A 17,954-nucleotide genomic window follows, 5' to 3' on the forward strand; every position below is an offset into this window, starting at 1 on the left:
TTTTTTTCTTCGCTAGGGTCCACCCGTCGGCAGTACACTCCGGTTTAGAGGAACAGGCAGCACTGGTTAGGAGTTGATCAAAATGGTTGGATGCATTCGAAAGCTGAATGTCTAAGCTTTAAAATGATACCTAATTATAAAAAAAAAAAAAAGGTTATATAAAAGATAAAATAGACAGAAACATTACAGGTTTGACATTCTGCTTGCCAAGTGTTCAACAGAGCTCTCCAACTGATTTCTTCAATTCATGGGTTTAGGTATTATTTACACACGAAAGACGCAATGGATTGTTTTGATTTTGGACTCATTGCAATCGTGAGAATCTGCTGTAAATAATGATATGCCATTCCCCACAATCGGAGCATGTTTCATGAAATGATAAGCGTAAAAAACCATGAGAACATTGCAGCATGTGCGCATTTGGAGTTTTATGTGTTATAATTCGATGAAGAATATCTTTAGATCTAAATAACAAAATGTGCATGATCTATGCATAACAAGTAATAATAGCAAAAAAGGGAATAGAATATATAGCAAAAACTATAAATAGTAGCAGCAGTAAATCCTTTTTGATATACAATTATTTGTGAATTAAAGTATGCTGAAGTGTTGCTAGTATGTGCTACATGTGCATTTGTGTGTGAGTGTGATTCTCTCACTCTCTCTCTCTCTCTCTCTCTCTCTCTCTCTCGCTGTGTGTGTGACACAGGCACAGGTTCCTCCTATCCTAAAAGTTAATTAATAGTTATTTAGAGCCACATTATTAAGAAACTGGCAGCATCTGTATCAGGGTGTGTCTCTCTCATTGTGTCTTCCTACCTCCATGACACAGCCTCTGCAGTCCACCCTACCTAAGGATTAATTGCATACTGTTGTAGCGAATCAGGGGAAATATGAATAATTAATCATAACTGGTTATATTTAATTATAAATATTTAGATCCACTGACCTCTCAGGGTCAACTGTCTGTCAATTCTAAGAACGTTAATTGCTACACTGTAAACTTATGTACTGTATGTGTGCTCAATGTTTTATTTTAATATATGACTATCTACATATTCAAGGTAAAGTTCACTATAAATGTCTATAGTACTATGGCTATTGCAATAGGTTTTTGATGTGTTAGACTACATTGCAAGTAGCCTACATCAGTTTTTACCCTAAATCCCACTTTATCTGCTGATATTTCAGTCATGCAATTCAGTAACAGGCTCATTAACATTTAAGTTAACCAATTATCACTAAGCAATGACATTTTAAAATATACTGGGGTTCTACGCTAAGCTTACAACTGTTTAATACAATGTAGGCTACTGTCAAAAAAAAAAAACACAGGAGCTAACTGGCAGAAGTAGTGGGAAAATGACTAGCTGTATTTTCTGTTTTCCTTTCTCTTTGGCGTGTTACAAGCTGATTGTGCATAGATAAGATCCCTAAGAAGTCTAAAAAGAGTTTGGTTAATTTTACGCATTTAGCAGCGTCGGACCTAAGCCCTTTTTTAGGCCATTGCCGAATGGGTCAAATGCTTAACATTTATTTATTATTAACATTATTATTACTATAACCATAGAGAAATTGTGCAAGCGATAAAAACCCGTCCTATGCGCTGTTTGCCTGTAAAACCAATTTTATTTATATATATTTAGAAATAATCTGACTGGCCCATATTAAACAAAATGGTCTGGCCCCTCTGGCATTTGCCAGAATTGCCAGATGGCCAATCCGCCCCTGGTTGTGGGCATTCTTGGCAGTTTGAGGCTTTTTAAAATATCATTCCTATCGATATCAGAATTATGGAACTAGACAAAAACAAGGAGATACACAGACTCTACAAACTATCCATGCAGCATTTAGGCAGACGTTTCCAACTGATTCAAACAGGGCAAAACAAATCACCTTAACAAATCATGATTAAAAATTTTTATAAATCAAGGAAATTTCTCTCGCATTTCTTTCTTTTTGTTGTATTGAAAACGTACCAAACTGTGACACCACTGCATCGTATCGAAACAAACCGTAAATTTTGTGAACCATTACACCCCTAGCACTGAATATTACACAGTGCTGAAAAGAGTTACACAAAATGGAAGTGCAGATTATTAAAGTAACACTTCCGTAATCATATCAGTATCTATATCATCTATCTTCCAGCTTGGTGCATCATTCAGCGAGCAGGGTGACGCAGAGAACCAGGATTTCTCAGAGTCAAGACCCGACACACCATCAGCAGATAGCACATCATGCATTGCCACCTTCCTTGAATTGTTAAATGAAGGAGCCTTGAGGTCAGCTCTCGAGGAAACTGCTTTGAATGCCTCAACTGATAGCAGTAAGGCACAAAAGGTTTTGTGCACCAGGGAAGATAAACTCAAGAGGATGTCAGAAACTGATATAGAGCTGCAGGAGCTTGAAGTCTTGAAGAAGATGCAGATTCAACTCCAGATGCATTAACTGCATTTGGGAACCAGGTTGTATTGGAAATTAGGCTAATTCAAAACCCTGGATACTTAGCAAGATTGAAAAAGAGCATAATCATTATGATCTATGACACTCAGGAGACTGAAACAAACAGATATTTATCTTCACATGCACAACCCACACCATCCACATTTCAACCCGTCATTTCAGCTCCAACACCGGCACAGTCTCATCCTCATTACACATCGGCTCAGAGTCCTCATAAAACCTTTTTGCAGACAATGCAAAATCATGACCACTATGAAAGCTTGTGAATAGCTTACATTGTTACAGTATTTATGTTTAGATATTTATATGTAAATAGTTTTTTTGATATTTCCATTTCTGCACCGTTGCGCTTGTAAACACATTTAAACACACAGTACCAGTGGCTACGTTTACACTGTCAGTTCCCTTTCAGTCGGTCACTTTCGACGTCACATCGATGACCGATGAATTGGAAATCTCACCAGAGAGACCAATCTACTTTGAGTGTAAACTAAACGGGCCAATGCACATTGGCATGCAATGATTGCAAGCAGCTGCTGCTGATCGCAGCACGAGTATAAATAGGCAGCAGGTGCAACACATACTCAGGTTTTTGCTTTGGAGCCGAGCGGTTTCATCGTTCTGTTCCTGCCAAGCTTTACTGAACAAGTTCGACACACTCAAGGGAGCTTTTTCGTGCTGAAGGAATGGCGCTACAATGGTGGTCATTTCCCGTGTCGAGTGGGTTGCACGCATCAGGCTGCACTACCACCGGTTTGTGTTGCAGGCAGCCATCTCTCCCCTGTACGCTTCAGCACACTGAAAGAGTAATTTCCCTAAAAGAGCATTCACGGTTCGCACGTCTTTTTAAAGATGTCATTCCACCCGTGCGTTTCTGGGCGCGGTCGTTACCTGGCGCCGGGTGATGGTCACGATCGCTACCTCACGTGCCTGGGCATTAAGCACGCTGAGGTTGCGTTCGTGGATTAGTCATGTTCTCATTGTGGGAAGATGACCATCTCAGAGTTGCGGGCCAGGCTCCATTACCTGAAAAGGGGTGGAGTTCTGGTGCCTCTGCCTTGATCTAGTTCTCTTCCCGGCAGAAGTCAGGGGAGGACTACTTCAGCCAGTAGCTCGGGCGGTCTTCTTTTTCGGCCGCGCTGCCGCCCTCTGGGACGGTAGTAAAGCCTGAATCGGATCCAAAGATGATGGCTATGCTTCCCTGGGCCGCCGAGAGGGTAGGGCTCGTGTGGATATTTCCACCGCGTCCCGAGCCCTCAAGGTTGGATGACTGGTTTCTTGGGGTGGCCCGTGCTAGTTCTCAGCGCCCCACTCCGGTGCCATTTTTCTCTGAGGTGCATGATCCAGACAGCAAGCAGATATCTGGCCTGCATGGATTTCACACGGGCTAGATGTGGACCGGATCTGGGCCAAAATTATGTTGCTGTCTGGGGAGGAGCTTACCAGATTGTGGACGACACATTTTACTGCCAGAAACCGAAATGCTAGCTCCTCCTCCCTCACCACCCTTGACGGTGGTGCAGCTAAGGGGTATGGAGAGTAGTGGACGGGACATTCCTGTATCACACTCATCCTCCTCTGTCACCAGCGGGCAGCAGGGGGTGGTCTGAGAGCACTATCAACGGCTCTATTCACGCACCCTCTGCCCAACCATGGAAGCAGGTAAGTGTTGCACCGGACACTCAGACCCTACTTCGGTCTGCCTGTGAGCTGCCCGAGCTGGGTCCCTGTGCTCCACCTCGCTGCCCCACTCAGGTACGTCAGTGGTTCTGCTGGTCCCACTTGCACGGTATCTGGAAGCCTGGCTAGCACTGCCCAGCCCGTCTCGCTGGCTCCTTCTGACCATCAGACTTGGCTATGTGATTCAGTTCGCCCCGCGTCCCCTCAAGTTCAGGGGCATCCACTTCACATCAGTGAAGACGGGGTTTTACAGCCCCTACTTCATTGTACCCAAGAAAGGAGGTGGGTTACGACCAATCTTGGACTTGTGTGTCTTGAACCGTGCCCTTCACAGGCTACGGTTCAAGATGTTGACGCAGAAACGCATCTTTGGCTGCATCTGTCCCCGAGATTGGTTTGCAGCGATCGACCTGAAGGACACGTACTTTCATGTCTCAACCCTTCCACACCATAGACCCTTTCTGCGGTTCACGTTCGAAGAACAAGTATATCAGTACAAGGTATTGCCCTTCGGGCTGTCCCTGTCCCTGAGTCTTCATGAAAGTTGCGGAGGCGGCTCTTCTTCCCCTGAGAGAGCAGGGTATTCGAATCCTCAACTCTCAATCTCGATGACTAGCTCATCATACTAGCACAGTCTCGGGATCAGTTGTGCGAGCATACTCTAGGCAATTGACTAGGGAACGCTCAGCTCGGACGCAGTAGCACACAGGGGCCTGCACAAGTATGCGTTTCCCCCAGTGAGCCTTCTCGCACAGACACTGTGCGAGATCAGGGAGGATGAGGAGCAGGTCCTGCTTGTGGCACCTTACTGGCCCAATCGGACCTGGTTCCTGGAACTAGCGCTCCTCGTGACAGCCCCTCTCTGCCAGATTCCTCTGAGGAAGGGTCTACTGACTCAGAGACGGGGCACCCTGTGGCACCCACGTCCAGACCTCTGGAAACTTCATGTCTGGTTCCTGGATGGGATGCGGAGGTTCTAGGTGACCTACCCCAAGAGGTAGCAGACATCATCACTTTGGTGCGGGCAACGTCTACGAGACACGCTTACGCATTGAAGTGGAAGCTGTTCGTCGAGTGGTGTTCTTTTCACCGAGAAGACCCCCGGACATGCACAACCTGGTCATCAGGGTAATTATGGGTGCGAGAAGGTTGAATCCTCCTCGACCTCCCTCTATGCCCTCTTGGGACCTGACTCTGGTGTTCAGAGCACTACAGTGGGTCCCATTTGAGCCTCTGCAGTCAGTCAAGCTAAAGTTTCTTTCAATGAAGACTCTGCTCCTGGTTGCATTTGGCCTCCATCAAGAGGTTAGGGGATCTGCATGGCTCGGCCCCTCAGCAAAAATCTGAGTATGCGTTGCACCGGCTGCCTATTTACAGTATACTCACGCCGTGATCAGCGGCAGCTGAATACAATCATTGCATGCCAATGTGCATTGGCTCGTTTAGTTTACACTCAAAGTCGATTGGTCTCTCTGGCGAGATTTGCAATTCATCGGTCATCGATGTGACGTCCCCATTCTTTCCTTCAGGGAACGAAGGTTACATACATAACCGAGAAGTTTTTTGGGATTGACAACCTCAATTACTTACAGGTGTGAGTCTCGAAATGTCCCATTCACACAGCATCTTACAGTAGCGTCTCGAATATTGTCTGTAACGTGCAATGGATTCCTTACCAGTAACCATAGCAACAATGACCAAAGTAATATCCAAGATGGTGATGTCCGTTAAATTGAAAGTGTTATCACTTTCTGACCTGACAAGAGTCTAATCAAGCCGCAAGTTCATCCGACATATCTTCATTAACCGACAGCAGCTTTTATAATTTTGGTGGAGAACAGAGCAATTTGAGTCACGCACACAACACAAAACTGACAGGAGTGGCTCCGGTGGAGAAAAACTGACTGGATCTAAAACTTTCAGATAACACACAGTTAATTTCTCTGTCACTGTAAGCTATTGAAACCACACATGAAAACACGCAAAACACATTAGACACGCGTTTGCGCAGCGGAGTGTCTCTCTCTCTCTCTCTCACACTGTGACAGACAGCTAGTTGTCCTATCCAGTTCCATTTACACAGCGCGTGTTTTCAGAGAATGCAGTTGTGAGTCCTGAGAATTTACAGGTGTGAGTTCAGTTACAGAATGCGGTTGTCACGCCTTCAAATAACCATAATGTGTGTGAACATAACCGTATTAAGGACTCAAATACATTACTGACAGTATTCTGCTGCTGTGTGAATGTGGCCAATCAAAAGTTTGGACACACACTTTCCTATTATCTTGGATGTGTGTGTCCAAAACATAGACTGTATAAAAACATGGACATAGTGTCTGTGACATCACCTGTATGTTTCTGAAGATTATTTCTGAAGCCCAGAGTGGGCAGTGTCGGCTGTCGCCAACAATTGAAAATGGGCAAAGAGGCGGGACCTGGGTGGAGTTGGTTGCTGAAACCATGCATGCCTAGTTCAACGGTAGTGACAGCAGCGGCAATCCACCTATCTCTCAAGTGACCACGCCCTTAATTATGTCGAATTTTAAGGCTTAATATGATTTAAACGATTGGGTTATAAAAAAAATCATTTACCCCCCTCACAGTTGTCATGAAGGGCAAAATTAGCTATATAGACCAAAACCCCCTTTTTGTACCAGGCTGTAAACATACTTTTTTTCTGCTGTAAAGTTGGACATTTTAACATCGGGGAGCTATGGGATTGACTCCCTTTTGGAGCCATGAATTGCAGTTTAAGTCACTTCCATGTTGGTTTCAAGAGAGAGACCGGAAGTTTGCCACTTGGTCCAAACTTTTGATTGGTACTGTATTTAACTGTTATTAAAGACTATATTGACATTGCAGTGTTAAGTAGAAACACTGGTTGGGTTTTGCACAATAATGTGCAGGTGTTTTACTGCTATACAGTTTTTTTTTCCAACAAATTTTTAAAACCCAAATTACAAAACAGGCTGTCTAATAAATTTTGAAAGCCATTTCATCGCAAGTGCGATAGAGTCTTGAGAGCCGGTGAATTGCTCATAAATGGTTACAGTATTTGTTTAGATTTCTGTACAACATAGAGATTGTTTGTTGTATTATTTCCATTTCTGCACTGTTGCCTTTGTAAACACATTTGCATATGCGTAACTGCTATTAAAGGTTAAGTTGATATTGCAGTGTTAAGCAGAAGAACTGGTTGGGTTTTGCATATTAATAATATACAGTACTGTATTTTTTCAATAAACATTTAAAACCACTTTTTCACATTTACAATAACAGCCTATATGTAAATTTTTACAAGCCTTTATATAACAAGTGTGATATTGTATTGAAAGCCTGTCAGTAGATTCAATCATTACAGTATTTGATTACATTTTCGTAGATGCAGATTGTTTTTTATTCTTTCCATTCCTGCACTGTTGGTCTTGTAAACACATTTGAAAAAAAAAACACAGGTAATGTGAAAAATATATACTGTTAAAGGGGTCATATGATGTTGTTAAAAAGAACATTATTTGGTGTATTTGGTGTAATGCAATGTCTTTATGTGGTTTAAGGTTAAAAAAACATTATTTTCCACATAATGTACATTATTGTTTCTCCTCTATGCCCCGCCTTTCTGAAACGCGTCGATTTTTACAAAGCTCATCGTTCTGAAAAGTGAGGTATACACTTATTGGCCAGCTATCCAGTGCGCCGTGATTGGCCGAATACCTCAAGCGTGTGACGGAAATGTTACGCACCTTACCATACTGTGTTTCCGTGTGTCCTGGCGCGACGAGACAAAACCAATAAAACCCATTACAAACGAGGCATTTGTTGTATCCAGTGGGGACATAATTACTGACTATAATGACGTATACTGTGTTTTTACACGTTGCGCATTGCGCAGCGTAAACATAAAACCATGTCTGCATTTGTGAACGGAGAAATGACAAACAACAAGCTCTACTCTACACTGCTTAAAACTCGTGTTTGAATCATCAGTGGCAAAATGTTTTAATATAAAAAACTGTGAAGTCAGAGTCAGAAGCGCCAGACTGTCCTTGCAAAGTTGGAACTGCCCCACTTTATAGAAACATTATGTCCTATTTTGGAAGGCCAAACAAAGTAGTTTCGCTTTCACGAAACACAGTGGCTTGAGTGAGTGGCGCCCAGCGGTAAAAGTCTTAACTTTTATAAAGAATATCTCTTTGGATTTGAGACGTTAGTCTTTGCAACTTTACAGATCTTCTTTATGCACCAAGAGCTTGTAACACTCCAAAGAGAAATGAAAAATTTAAATCACATCATATGACCCCTTTAATATACTTGTTCAAGTGTGATACAGTGTCTTCTACATCACAGTATCTTGAAACTTTACAAGACATTAAGGACTGAAGGTGTAAAATCAATGACAGATCAATAACTGAACCACATCAATGCTCTTTATTGATAAAGAACTTTTAACAACAAAAGGCAATGCAGCACACACACACACAAAACAAAAATAATGTATTTACAGACAAAAACGTGGAATTCTTCAACATCTATACTTTTATAAATGTACTGCTCCTGCCAAGAAATGCTGCCTGCTGGTGGGACAAAATAGTCCCGCGGAAGATGTTGCATTTTTGCTGTTACTGTTGCGTTGCACTCTCTTCTATGCTCTGCCGGCTGAAAAGTCCCATGATTCCTCCAGACTCCAGCAACGATGTTGTGGTCAGAATTCTTCCAGTCTGCAAAGGCTCAAGGTGTATATGCCTCAGACCTGTGCTCGCAGAGGAAGTTGTGGATGCACAGAGAGGCCATTGTTATCTTTATGACCTTTAAAATAAATAAAAATAATATTTTCAAGGTAATTCTACTGTATACTGTAGATATCCAGAATGTATATGGGTCAAAGACAGACGCTCTGGTATTGCCAGTGTAACAGAGTGAAAAGGTATGTTAAATTATTGCATAAATGGGGACAGCACCATCTATGTGGTGCGTGATGTGATTTAGCGTGTGGAGTAGGAACCACCCACAGCAGAGTTAACAAAGCAATGCTGTGGAAGGCAGACCACCCGGGCAAGACTGTCACATTTGTGCCGTGAAGTTGTGATGCCGCTGTGTTGCCATAGGTCGCATCTTCAAGCAAGCTGAGAGAGATCACTGTGTTGCCGCTTAAGGACTGGAAACATCCATCATCAGTTGAACAGTTCATCATCAGTTCACAGCCTTTCATGATCAAGGGACTCACTCCCGTTATCCTTTTTCGGCCTATCAGATTTTTTTGCTCTGATCATTGATATTGAATCAATCTTTGTATGTGTATATACTCTTGTTACACACTTTGTTGCCCATAATGAGTAACGGTAATAGATATTTACCTGACCAATTTACTCCTGGTCCAGTAGGGAGAGGCAGAGGGGTTTTAGGTTTTCCAATTCCCTTTTCAATTAACAGTCCCAGTGCTGACGATAGTGATAGTAGGCCTGGCAACGCAAGAAGGGTTTGTCCTCTAAGAGAGTATGATGCAGCAGACATTCAGTCAGATGTCAATCACAGAGTAGCATGCACATCTACACCCAACAATGATAGCATGCCTGATATGTTAGAGCAGATGAGTTCAATTGTCCATCAAATTGGCCAACAATTAGCAGAGAACATTATGTATCATCTCAGTTCCTATAGCTTGGACACTGACAAAAAAAAAAACTAAGTAAAAAAAACAAAAAAAAAACAAGTTACCAACCAACAGGAAAGGCTTCCTGAAAGTGGATGAAAACAAAACAGAGCTTTTTCACTTTCTAACCAGGAACCTTGTGGAAATGTCAACTACCAAACGAGTTGTTTCCACTTGCGGACCCAATTTTCTATCATCTCACCCACAAGTATCAGATCTGTCTTCCCCTTGCATGACTATAAGGATGTTACTCCGTGTGGCAATGCTACAAGTAAAGGATTTAAAAAGATCACCCTGTGCACTGTGGACACAGATGTTGTGGTCCTAGCCATTGCACATGTGTCAGAGCTGGACATTGAGGAGCTGTGGGTGGCATTTGGGACTGGCAAGAACTTCAGATACATACCTGCCAATGAGAATACCAAGTCTCCTGACAAATCAAAGGCCCTTCCTGTGTTCCATGCCTTCACTGGCTGTGACACAGTATCTGCATTTACAACCAGGAGCAAGAAGACTGCATGGGATACCTGGAATGCATATGACATGGCAACAGAGGTCTTCATGGCTCTGTTAAAGGCTCCAAAAAGCATTCCGGAGCGGGTCATTTCCATTGTTGAGCACTTCACAATTCTCCTCTATGATTGCACCAGCAGTCTTGGGTTGTTCTCAAAGAAAGGAAGAGGAATGGAGCAAATCCCCCAACTAAGCATGCGAGGGTGCAGCACCTCAAAAGAGCAGTGTGCCAGGGAGGACACCGTTGGGGTCAAGCCTTTGAGGTGGCATCAACTATGCCATCTCCAACAGACTAGGATGGATGGACCCAAGTGACTGGAGACGATTGTGGTCAACTCTTCCACTCTGCCGGGGACACTGCAAATGCAAAAAAAAGCCTCTTTAACCCCTTAGCGGTCAAAGATCGGCGACGGTCCCAGATTATTGTTGTTTCACTTTAACAGCACGTTAAACATCACACTCTTACTTGATCTGGACAAACTGTGCATCAGTAGAAAGATTAAAGACTCTAGCTTCGATATTTGACCACTGTTTTGAAAAAACATTGTTGCAGTGACAGTAATTTAGTAATTTATGTCAGAAATTACATTTAAAGGGTTCGCGTAAAAAGGCCCATTCTTATAAATTGCCAATGGATGCATAATTACCCGAAGGGACCGTAGGGTGGATTTGGATACCGTTAGCCTGTTATTTAAAGAACAATTGGGAGGTTTCTGCTTACCCCAAATTCTGCATGCTCCGATTTGCTTCCCCCAGAACAGGGGGTTTTGGACACTTCCCCCCATCCATGGACCCTTTAAATGTCCATTTTCAATCATTTTTAGGGGTAAAACGGGGTAGTCGCTCCCAAAACCCTACTATTTGACCGTTCTCCCTTTGAGCGAATGGATGGGGCTCTTACCCCAGGGGCATGTATGTCCCACCAAAGTACTATTTGTACATCTCTCTACCGGGTACATGGGGGTCACTTGGGCTAGGGGCCCCGTCCCACGAACCCACTATTTGTCCATTTCACCGCTATTGTGCCGGAACGTCCCCTTGACCCCCGCTGAACGCTTGCCCCTGCCCCCAGGTCCCATGAACACGCTATTTGTCCACTTCTCCGCTATTGTGCCGGAACGACTCCTTGACCCCCCTGACTGATTGCCCCCTCCCCCCACGTCCCACGAACCCATTATTTGTCCATTTACACACTATATTCACGGAAAGCATCCCCATGTGGTCCTCAGGCAGGGGGCAGGCGCCCTCGACCTGCGGATGTTCACTGATGCCCTGCCTGGCTGTTTAAATGACGTCCGACGCAAAGCCTCTCCGATCGACCGGTGCTCTAAGCAGAGCACTTTGTCAAATTTGGGACCGCTAACACCTTTATAAAAAATTCCCACTCTCCATTTATTTGAATTGGTATGGCCTAGCGGTTTCGTGGACACGGCTCTGAAAGGGCCAATTGACTAGAGGGCGCCATTTGCGTATTTTCAGGGGTCCCATTAGCGGGCGGAAAAGTTTGGTGACCCTACGAACTCTCAGGACTCAAAAAGTCAAAAAAGAGACAGAACGTCCACGAAACAGTTACGCGCTTAAATGGGGAGAGGGACATCCCCTGTTCTGAGACCATAGGACATAGGGCCCCAAGATTTTACATTCTTGCTTCTCAGGGGCCTCTCGCTCACAGCCCCGAAGCTCAAAGCCATAGGACCTTCTGAAAAAAGCTCCTCTCCCAACTAAAAAATCACTCAAAAGGCTCTGAGTGAGTATAAGACAGAGAGGCCTGCAGCAGGGATTTTGTCCAACGGCCCAAAAAATTTACTTCCACTTTAGGACTGGGGGCCCTTAGTACAACCCTCGGTGGGGGGGCCCAGGAGCCACGGTGCAAAATTTGGGGCCCCTGAGACCTTTCTAAATAAATCCCACTTGCCACTTAATTGAATTGGTTTGGCCTAGCGGTTTCGTGGACACGGCTCCGAAAGAGCCGATCGACTAGAGGGCACCATTTGAGTATCGTCAGGGGTCCATTTAGTGGGCGGAAAAGTTTGGTGACCCTACGAACTCTCAGGACTCAAAAAGTCAAAAAAGAGACAGAACGTCCACGAAACAGTTACGCGCTTAAATGGGGAGAGGGACATCCCCTGTTCTGAGACCATAGGACATAGGGCCCCAAGATTTTACATTCTTGCTTCTCAGGGGCCTCTCGCTCACAGCCCCGAAGCTCAAAGCCATAGGACCTTCTGAAAAAAGCTCCTCTCCCGACCAAAAAATCACTCAAAAGGCTCTGAGTGAGTATAAGACAGAGAGGCCTGCAGCAGGGATTTTGTCCAAAGGCCCAAAAAAATTGACTTCCACTTTAGGACTGGGGGCCCTTAGTACAACCCTCGGTGGGGGGGCCCAGGAGCCACGGTGCAAAATTTGGGGCCCCTGAGACCTTTCTAAATAAATCCCACTTGCCACTTAATTGAATTGGTTTGGCCTAGCGGTTTCGTGGACACGGCTCCGAAAGAGCCGATCGACTAGAGGGCACCATTTGAGTATCGTCAGGGGTCCATTTAGTGGGCGGAAAAGTTTGGTGACCCTACGAACTCGTTGAGGGGTCAAAAGGTCAAAAAAGGGACCACGTGTCCACAAAATAGTTACGCATTTAAATGGAAAGCGAAACTCGGCACGCATCGCCGTCGTGGGCCCCCCGTTTGGGCTCCTGAGTTTGAGGGCCCTGTTGGCTTTCTAAGCCTTTTAAGTCCGACCGCGTGTCTCTCTGAAATCTGGCCTGTTTCTAGGCCTCTCCCATTGACTTCAATGGCAGACAGAGAAATAGATGTAAAATTAAGAAAAATACTTTTTGGGGTCCCAGGCCCAGGCCCCTTTGGCACATTGCTCCGGTGCTCCTGAGACAACTCAATGTGCGATTTGGGCCCCGTGGTACCTCCCTAAAAAAGTCCCGTTCTCAATTTATTTGAAAGGGCTTTCCATAGAGGGTTCGCGGACACGGCTCAGAAGGGTCCGATCGAGCCGAATTCGAAATCTTTGTCTCAAGGGGACCCCCTCGAGCGGGAGGAAAAGTTTGGTGGCCTAACAACTTTGCTTAGGGGTCAAAAGGTCCGAGAAGGGGTGAGCACATGCCTGTATTTTTCACTGAATATTTTTGCTGATTTTTTTAAAGGTCTTCCCAAACGCTGAGGACTTTGGCCCTTTTCCACGTCGTACATCAGGGCCACACGCTCAAGCATTCGATGCCCCAAGGCCCTGGCCCCAATATGAATGTTATTTTTAATCTAACATAAAGAAACATCTAACAACTTTGCTTAGGGGTCAAAAGGTCCGAGAAGGGGTGAGCACATGCCTGTATTTTTCACTGAATATTTTTGCTGATTTTTTTTAAAGGTCTTCCCAAACGCTGAGGACTTTGGCCCTTTTCCACGTCGTACATCAGGGCCACATGCTCAAGCATTCGATGCCCCAAGGCCCTGGCCCCAATATGAATGTTATTTTTAATCTAACATAAAGAAACATCCCATTTCCAATTTATTCAGTTGGCCCTATATAGTGGTTCCATGGACATTTTTTATGCATATTACACTATTTTATCACATGAAAGTTGCATGAATGGGTTTTTTGGAGTGTCCTGCTTCCAGTAGAGGTGTTCTCATAAACAATATCACTCATACTAATGAAAAATACACTTTATTCACATGTGTCCACGGACCCTGTTCAGAAGGCCCATTAAATAAGTTACTTGTAAATTGCAAATGGACACATATTCCACTTCCAATTTATTTAATAGCATAATCCCACTAATATATTATACTGATTCCACTGAATAAATTGCAAATGGGATGATTGTCGCAATTCAGACTTATTGCATGGGCTCCAGATAGTGTTTATTTGGACATTTTAAATCAAGGTCCATATGATGGTGGATAAGATTTTACTCTTAATTATATTTTTGGTTTTATGTGTTTGGAATCTGTTTGTGTGAAACTTTCTGTGCTGCCATTTTGGCCAGGACTCCCTGGTAGAAGATATTTATATTTCAATGGGATAATTCCTGGTAAAATAAAGGATACATAAGAAAATAAATAAATAAATACATTTTTCATCAGTTATGGCTCATTAGCCTGCTTTTAATTCAGACACAGATATGAAGTAGTGCGGTAAGATCACATTTTTTAATTTTTAATTAATTATATAATTTATTTGAATTAATTAGCAAGATAGAGAGTGAGAGAGCGAGATGAAAGTTGCGTGTGTGAATTACCTGCATCTGTGCCTCATTGCTGAGTAATATAATGTAGCGGGTCAGTATTGAAGCTATTTTTTATTAATAAAAATGTCTGTGCGCCATATTGTTTCTGTGTGTGCGCTGCGCGATCTCCGATCTTTGTGTGCAAGTAATGTGTGTGTGCGAGTGTCAATGAAAGCAGTGTAGCCTACTGCATATAGTTTACTTTAGCTACAAACACGAGCCTGACCCGAACCTGAAGCTATTCATTAAACATGAACCCGAACCCAACCTGAAACCCGAGAGTATTTCGGTACCCGTCAGGATCGGGTCGGAATAGTTAATAATAGCTCAAAATAGTTTCAGTTTCTAATTCATTCTGATGCCACAATCACTTCTAAGCAGGCGAATGGCTTCTGTTTCTTTCCCAAAGGTCTATTCTGGGAGTTTGGTGAGCGGGTACCCAAACTGTTATATATATAAATTATTATTATTATCAATAATAATTATTATTAATAATAATAATAATAATAAAGGATTTTCTGTCATAATTTACTCACCATTAAGTTGTTCTAAACAACAGTCTGATGACACAATTTTCATTTTGGGGTGGACTATCCCTTTGATGTCAAACATGTAAATTAAATACACTTAAATAAAGATTTTCCATTAATTTGAGCAGCTCATTTAAAACAGCGAAGGCAAATAAATAAAAATAAAGAACTATAATTTATATATAAAGTAAATAAAGAATAATTAAGTAAATACATAGAATAAAAAACATATTAAATAGTTCTTATATCACAAAATGTAAAATTATTCAAAGAGGCCTGTATTTGGGGTAAACGTTTACAGAATGTAGAAATGACCTCTGATAATATTTTCATTAATATTTATGTATTTTTAAGTGTCATTAATGCAAAGAGGTGAAGCCAGTAATTAAATGTATTGAGATTTTGCACCATCTATGATCACAAGAAAAAAAAAAAAGGTGTGTGTGTCTTCTTGCCCCGGAGTGCATTAGTATCAAAATTTAAGGTTGGTAATGTGTAAATTTGACATATAACTGGTCATCTTGTTTTATTGACACTATTTTAATTACCTTTCAGCTTTTTGACAGTTTTCTTAAATTGTCATGTGCATGAAGTGTAAATATTCCATGAATCTCTCAATCACTATGAGCTCATAAAAATCTGTGTATGATAACTTTGAACACGTCATAAAAATTATTTGTTTGAAATGTTTCTAGATTAATTACTGCATGCCATACTGCCATACTTTGCTTGACATTTCATGTTAACTCCCACATAAACTTTTTTTTTTACATTTTAAACTTTTTTTTTTTACATTTTAAACATTCATGATGATAAACCTACCCACTGGACCTAGTGTTTGTATACAGTAGGTCTATTATATGTTATGTCCTGTGGTCACAGATTTTTTTTTTTGTATATATATTTATGAATATGTATGAATATATGTTTATGCTTTTGTGAACTGGTCTGGTAAGAAATAAATTACTCAGGTACTTCACTAATCTCACATTTGATTTGTAGATATGGGAGCAAATAGACTCAAAAATAAGAGATTGTTTAAATGACAGGTTTCTTATTATGTTACAAAAAATGCAAATATCAGCTAATTGAGTCTCAAGGAAGCCTACAGCACTGTGACATCCATCAGGGATTTTCACTTTTCTTTTTTTTGTCTTTTTATTTAAATTTTTTCTATCAAACGGGTTTAGACTGAAGCATCCCTTAAAGCAGGTAGTTATTGGGTGATCTGAGGAGGTTCACTGCACCACCTATACCGGTAAGTGAGGATCGGCTCATTCACTATGAGGGGAGTGGGTGCTCATGAATGAGGGTTTGCTCAGGGATGAAACGATGTAAGTCGACACACTTTGTTTGCTTTAATTCACTCAGTTACTTTTGGTGATACTGTATTGCTGCTTAACAGCTTTCCTGCTATTCAAACCAGTAACACTCCACGTTAAATAGCCAAAACACACAGAATGTAACGCTCCCGTTAGACACCAACAACAAACTGGAACGCATCAATTACAATTGCATTTCAATTAACCTACATTTAGCGAGTCATTCAGAATCAGTTTAGGGGCTGTTCACAGAGAACGCGTTGTTGCATCCAAAACCAGATGTAGCACGGCAGAATGGACCAGAATGCATGGCTCTCCAGAAAAGCTTAAACTTATTTTAATTTGACAAGGCGTCTTGAACCGAGTAAATGCATTGCAATGAGAACAGAACACTGCCCTTAACGTTGATGTATTGCATCATTCACATCTCTGAAGAGTCTTCAGTTTTATCAGATTTATCAGAAAGATACAGCTTTACGATTCTCTCCAAAAACAGCCGAGCTCCTGGAGGCAAGCTGTGGGCGGAGCTGAAGAGTCACGAGGACATATGGGGTGATTGGCAACAAACACAGACATTGATGCAGTTTTACAGCAGTTCCTAATCATGACCGGGATCTTTTATCGTTGGGACTGCTCCGTCTTTCAGTATCAAACGATGTGCATATCCAGTGTCAGAATGTACATTGTTATAAACATTTGTCACCGAACTGACGGGAACAAACAAACGCGCTTGAGAAACTCCGTTGCTGCCCTGGAAAAACAAATTGCATCCACTGTTCACATACACTGAATAAGGTTATCTTTTCCTCACATCCAAAACACACATCTTCAGAGACATTAGGCTTGTTTGACTTCATGCGGTGCCGCAAAGATCAGCTGCCGCCTGTCAAAAGCAATGCATTCTGGTTATAAAATTTGATCGGTGCTACAGCCACCTTACGATCACATGTGCCATCAATGTACTGCGAGAGCAAAACAATACCAGCCGCCTAGGTCAGGCACTGCGAAAGCCTTGATATGACACTTTATTCTCTTGGTTAGATTCTGTGATAAGCACAATGTGTGTTGCGTGCTTATTCTAACAATTAAATTCCTATAATGCTCACAACTCTCTGTTTTTATAACAGTAAAACCATATTTTTTGTGTAGTCGCACTGTTATATGAGTCACGATTAAAATAAAAAACACTGATAAAAGCATATACCCCCACTTTATTGGTAATGCTATTTAAATAGCATATGTTAATGTTGAACTTATTCATGAACAGATGGCGCTGTATTAAGCAGTATATAAAAGGGTTTCTGTTGCTTTATGAAAACGTTTCTGAAACATCTGTGTATTTGACAAATATTGCATATAATTCACTTAATCTGTGATAGAGTATGCAAACACTGCCAGAGCGTCATTACCAGGAGAAGAAGTGTCCGATTTGATGTCTCTTTTTTTTTTTTTCACCCCGACTGCAAGCGGCTACTCTCTCCAGCCGGAGGCAGCTAGTGTAGTTCCTCTCTAAAAACCTAGTCTTCTCGAGCAAGTAACTGCAGCGCTGCCGATGACTT

General features: G+C 42.4%; 1 protein-coding gene across 1 annotated transcript in view; it reads left to right on the plus strand.

The window, feature by feature from the left end:
- Nucleotides 1-4,118: 4,118 nt before the first annotated feature.
- LOC107570614 (sodium- and chloride-dependent GABA transporter 3-like) overlaps nt 4,119-17,954 on the plus strand; it is a 26,868-nt gene continuing 13,032 nt past the window's right edge. The window contains exons 1-2 of the mRNA XM_016256859.1: nt 4,119-4,128; nt 10,074-10,572. Of these exons, the coding sequence (XP_016112345.1) occupies nt 4,119-4,128; nt 10,074-10,572 (509 nt within the window). The remainder of the gene's footprint in view (nt 4,129-10,073; nt 10,573-17,954) is intronic.

This window comes from Sinocyclocheilus grahami, unplaced genomic scaffold (assembly GCF_001515645.1).
Source record: "Sinocyclocheilus grahami isolate Dianchi unplaced genomic scaffold, SAMN03320097.WGS_v1.1 scaffold1484.1, whole genome shotgun sequence".
NCBI classification, from domain to species: Eukaryota; Metazoa; Chordata; class Actinopteri; order Cypriniformes; family Cyprinidae; genus Sinocyclocheilus; species Sinocyclocheilus grahami.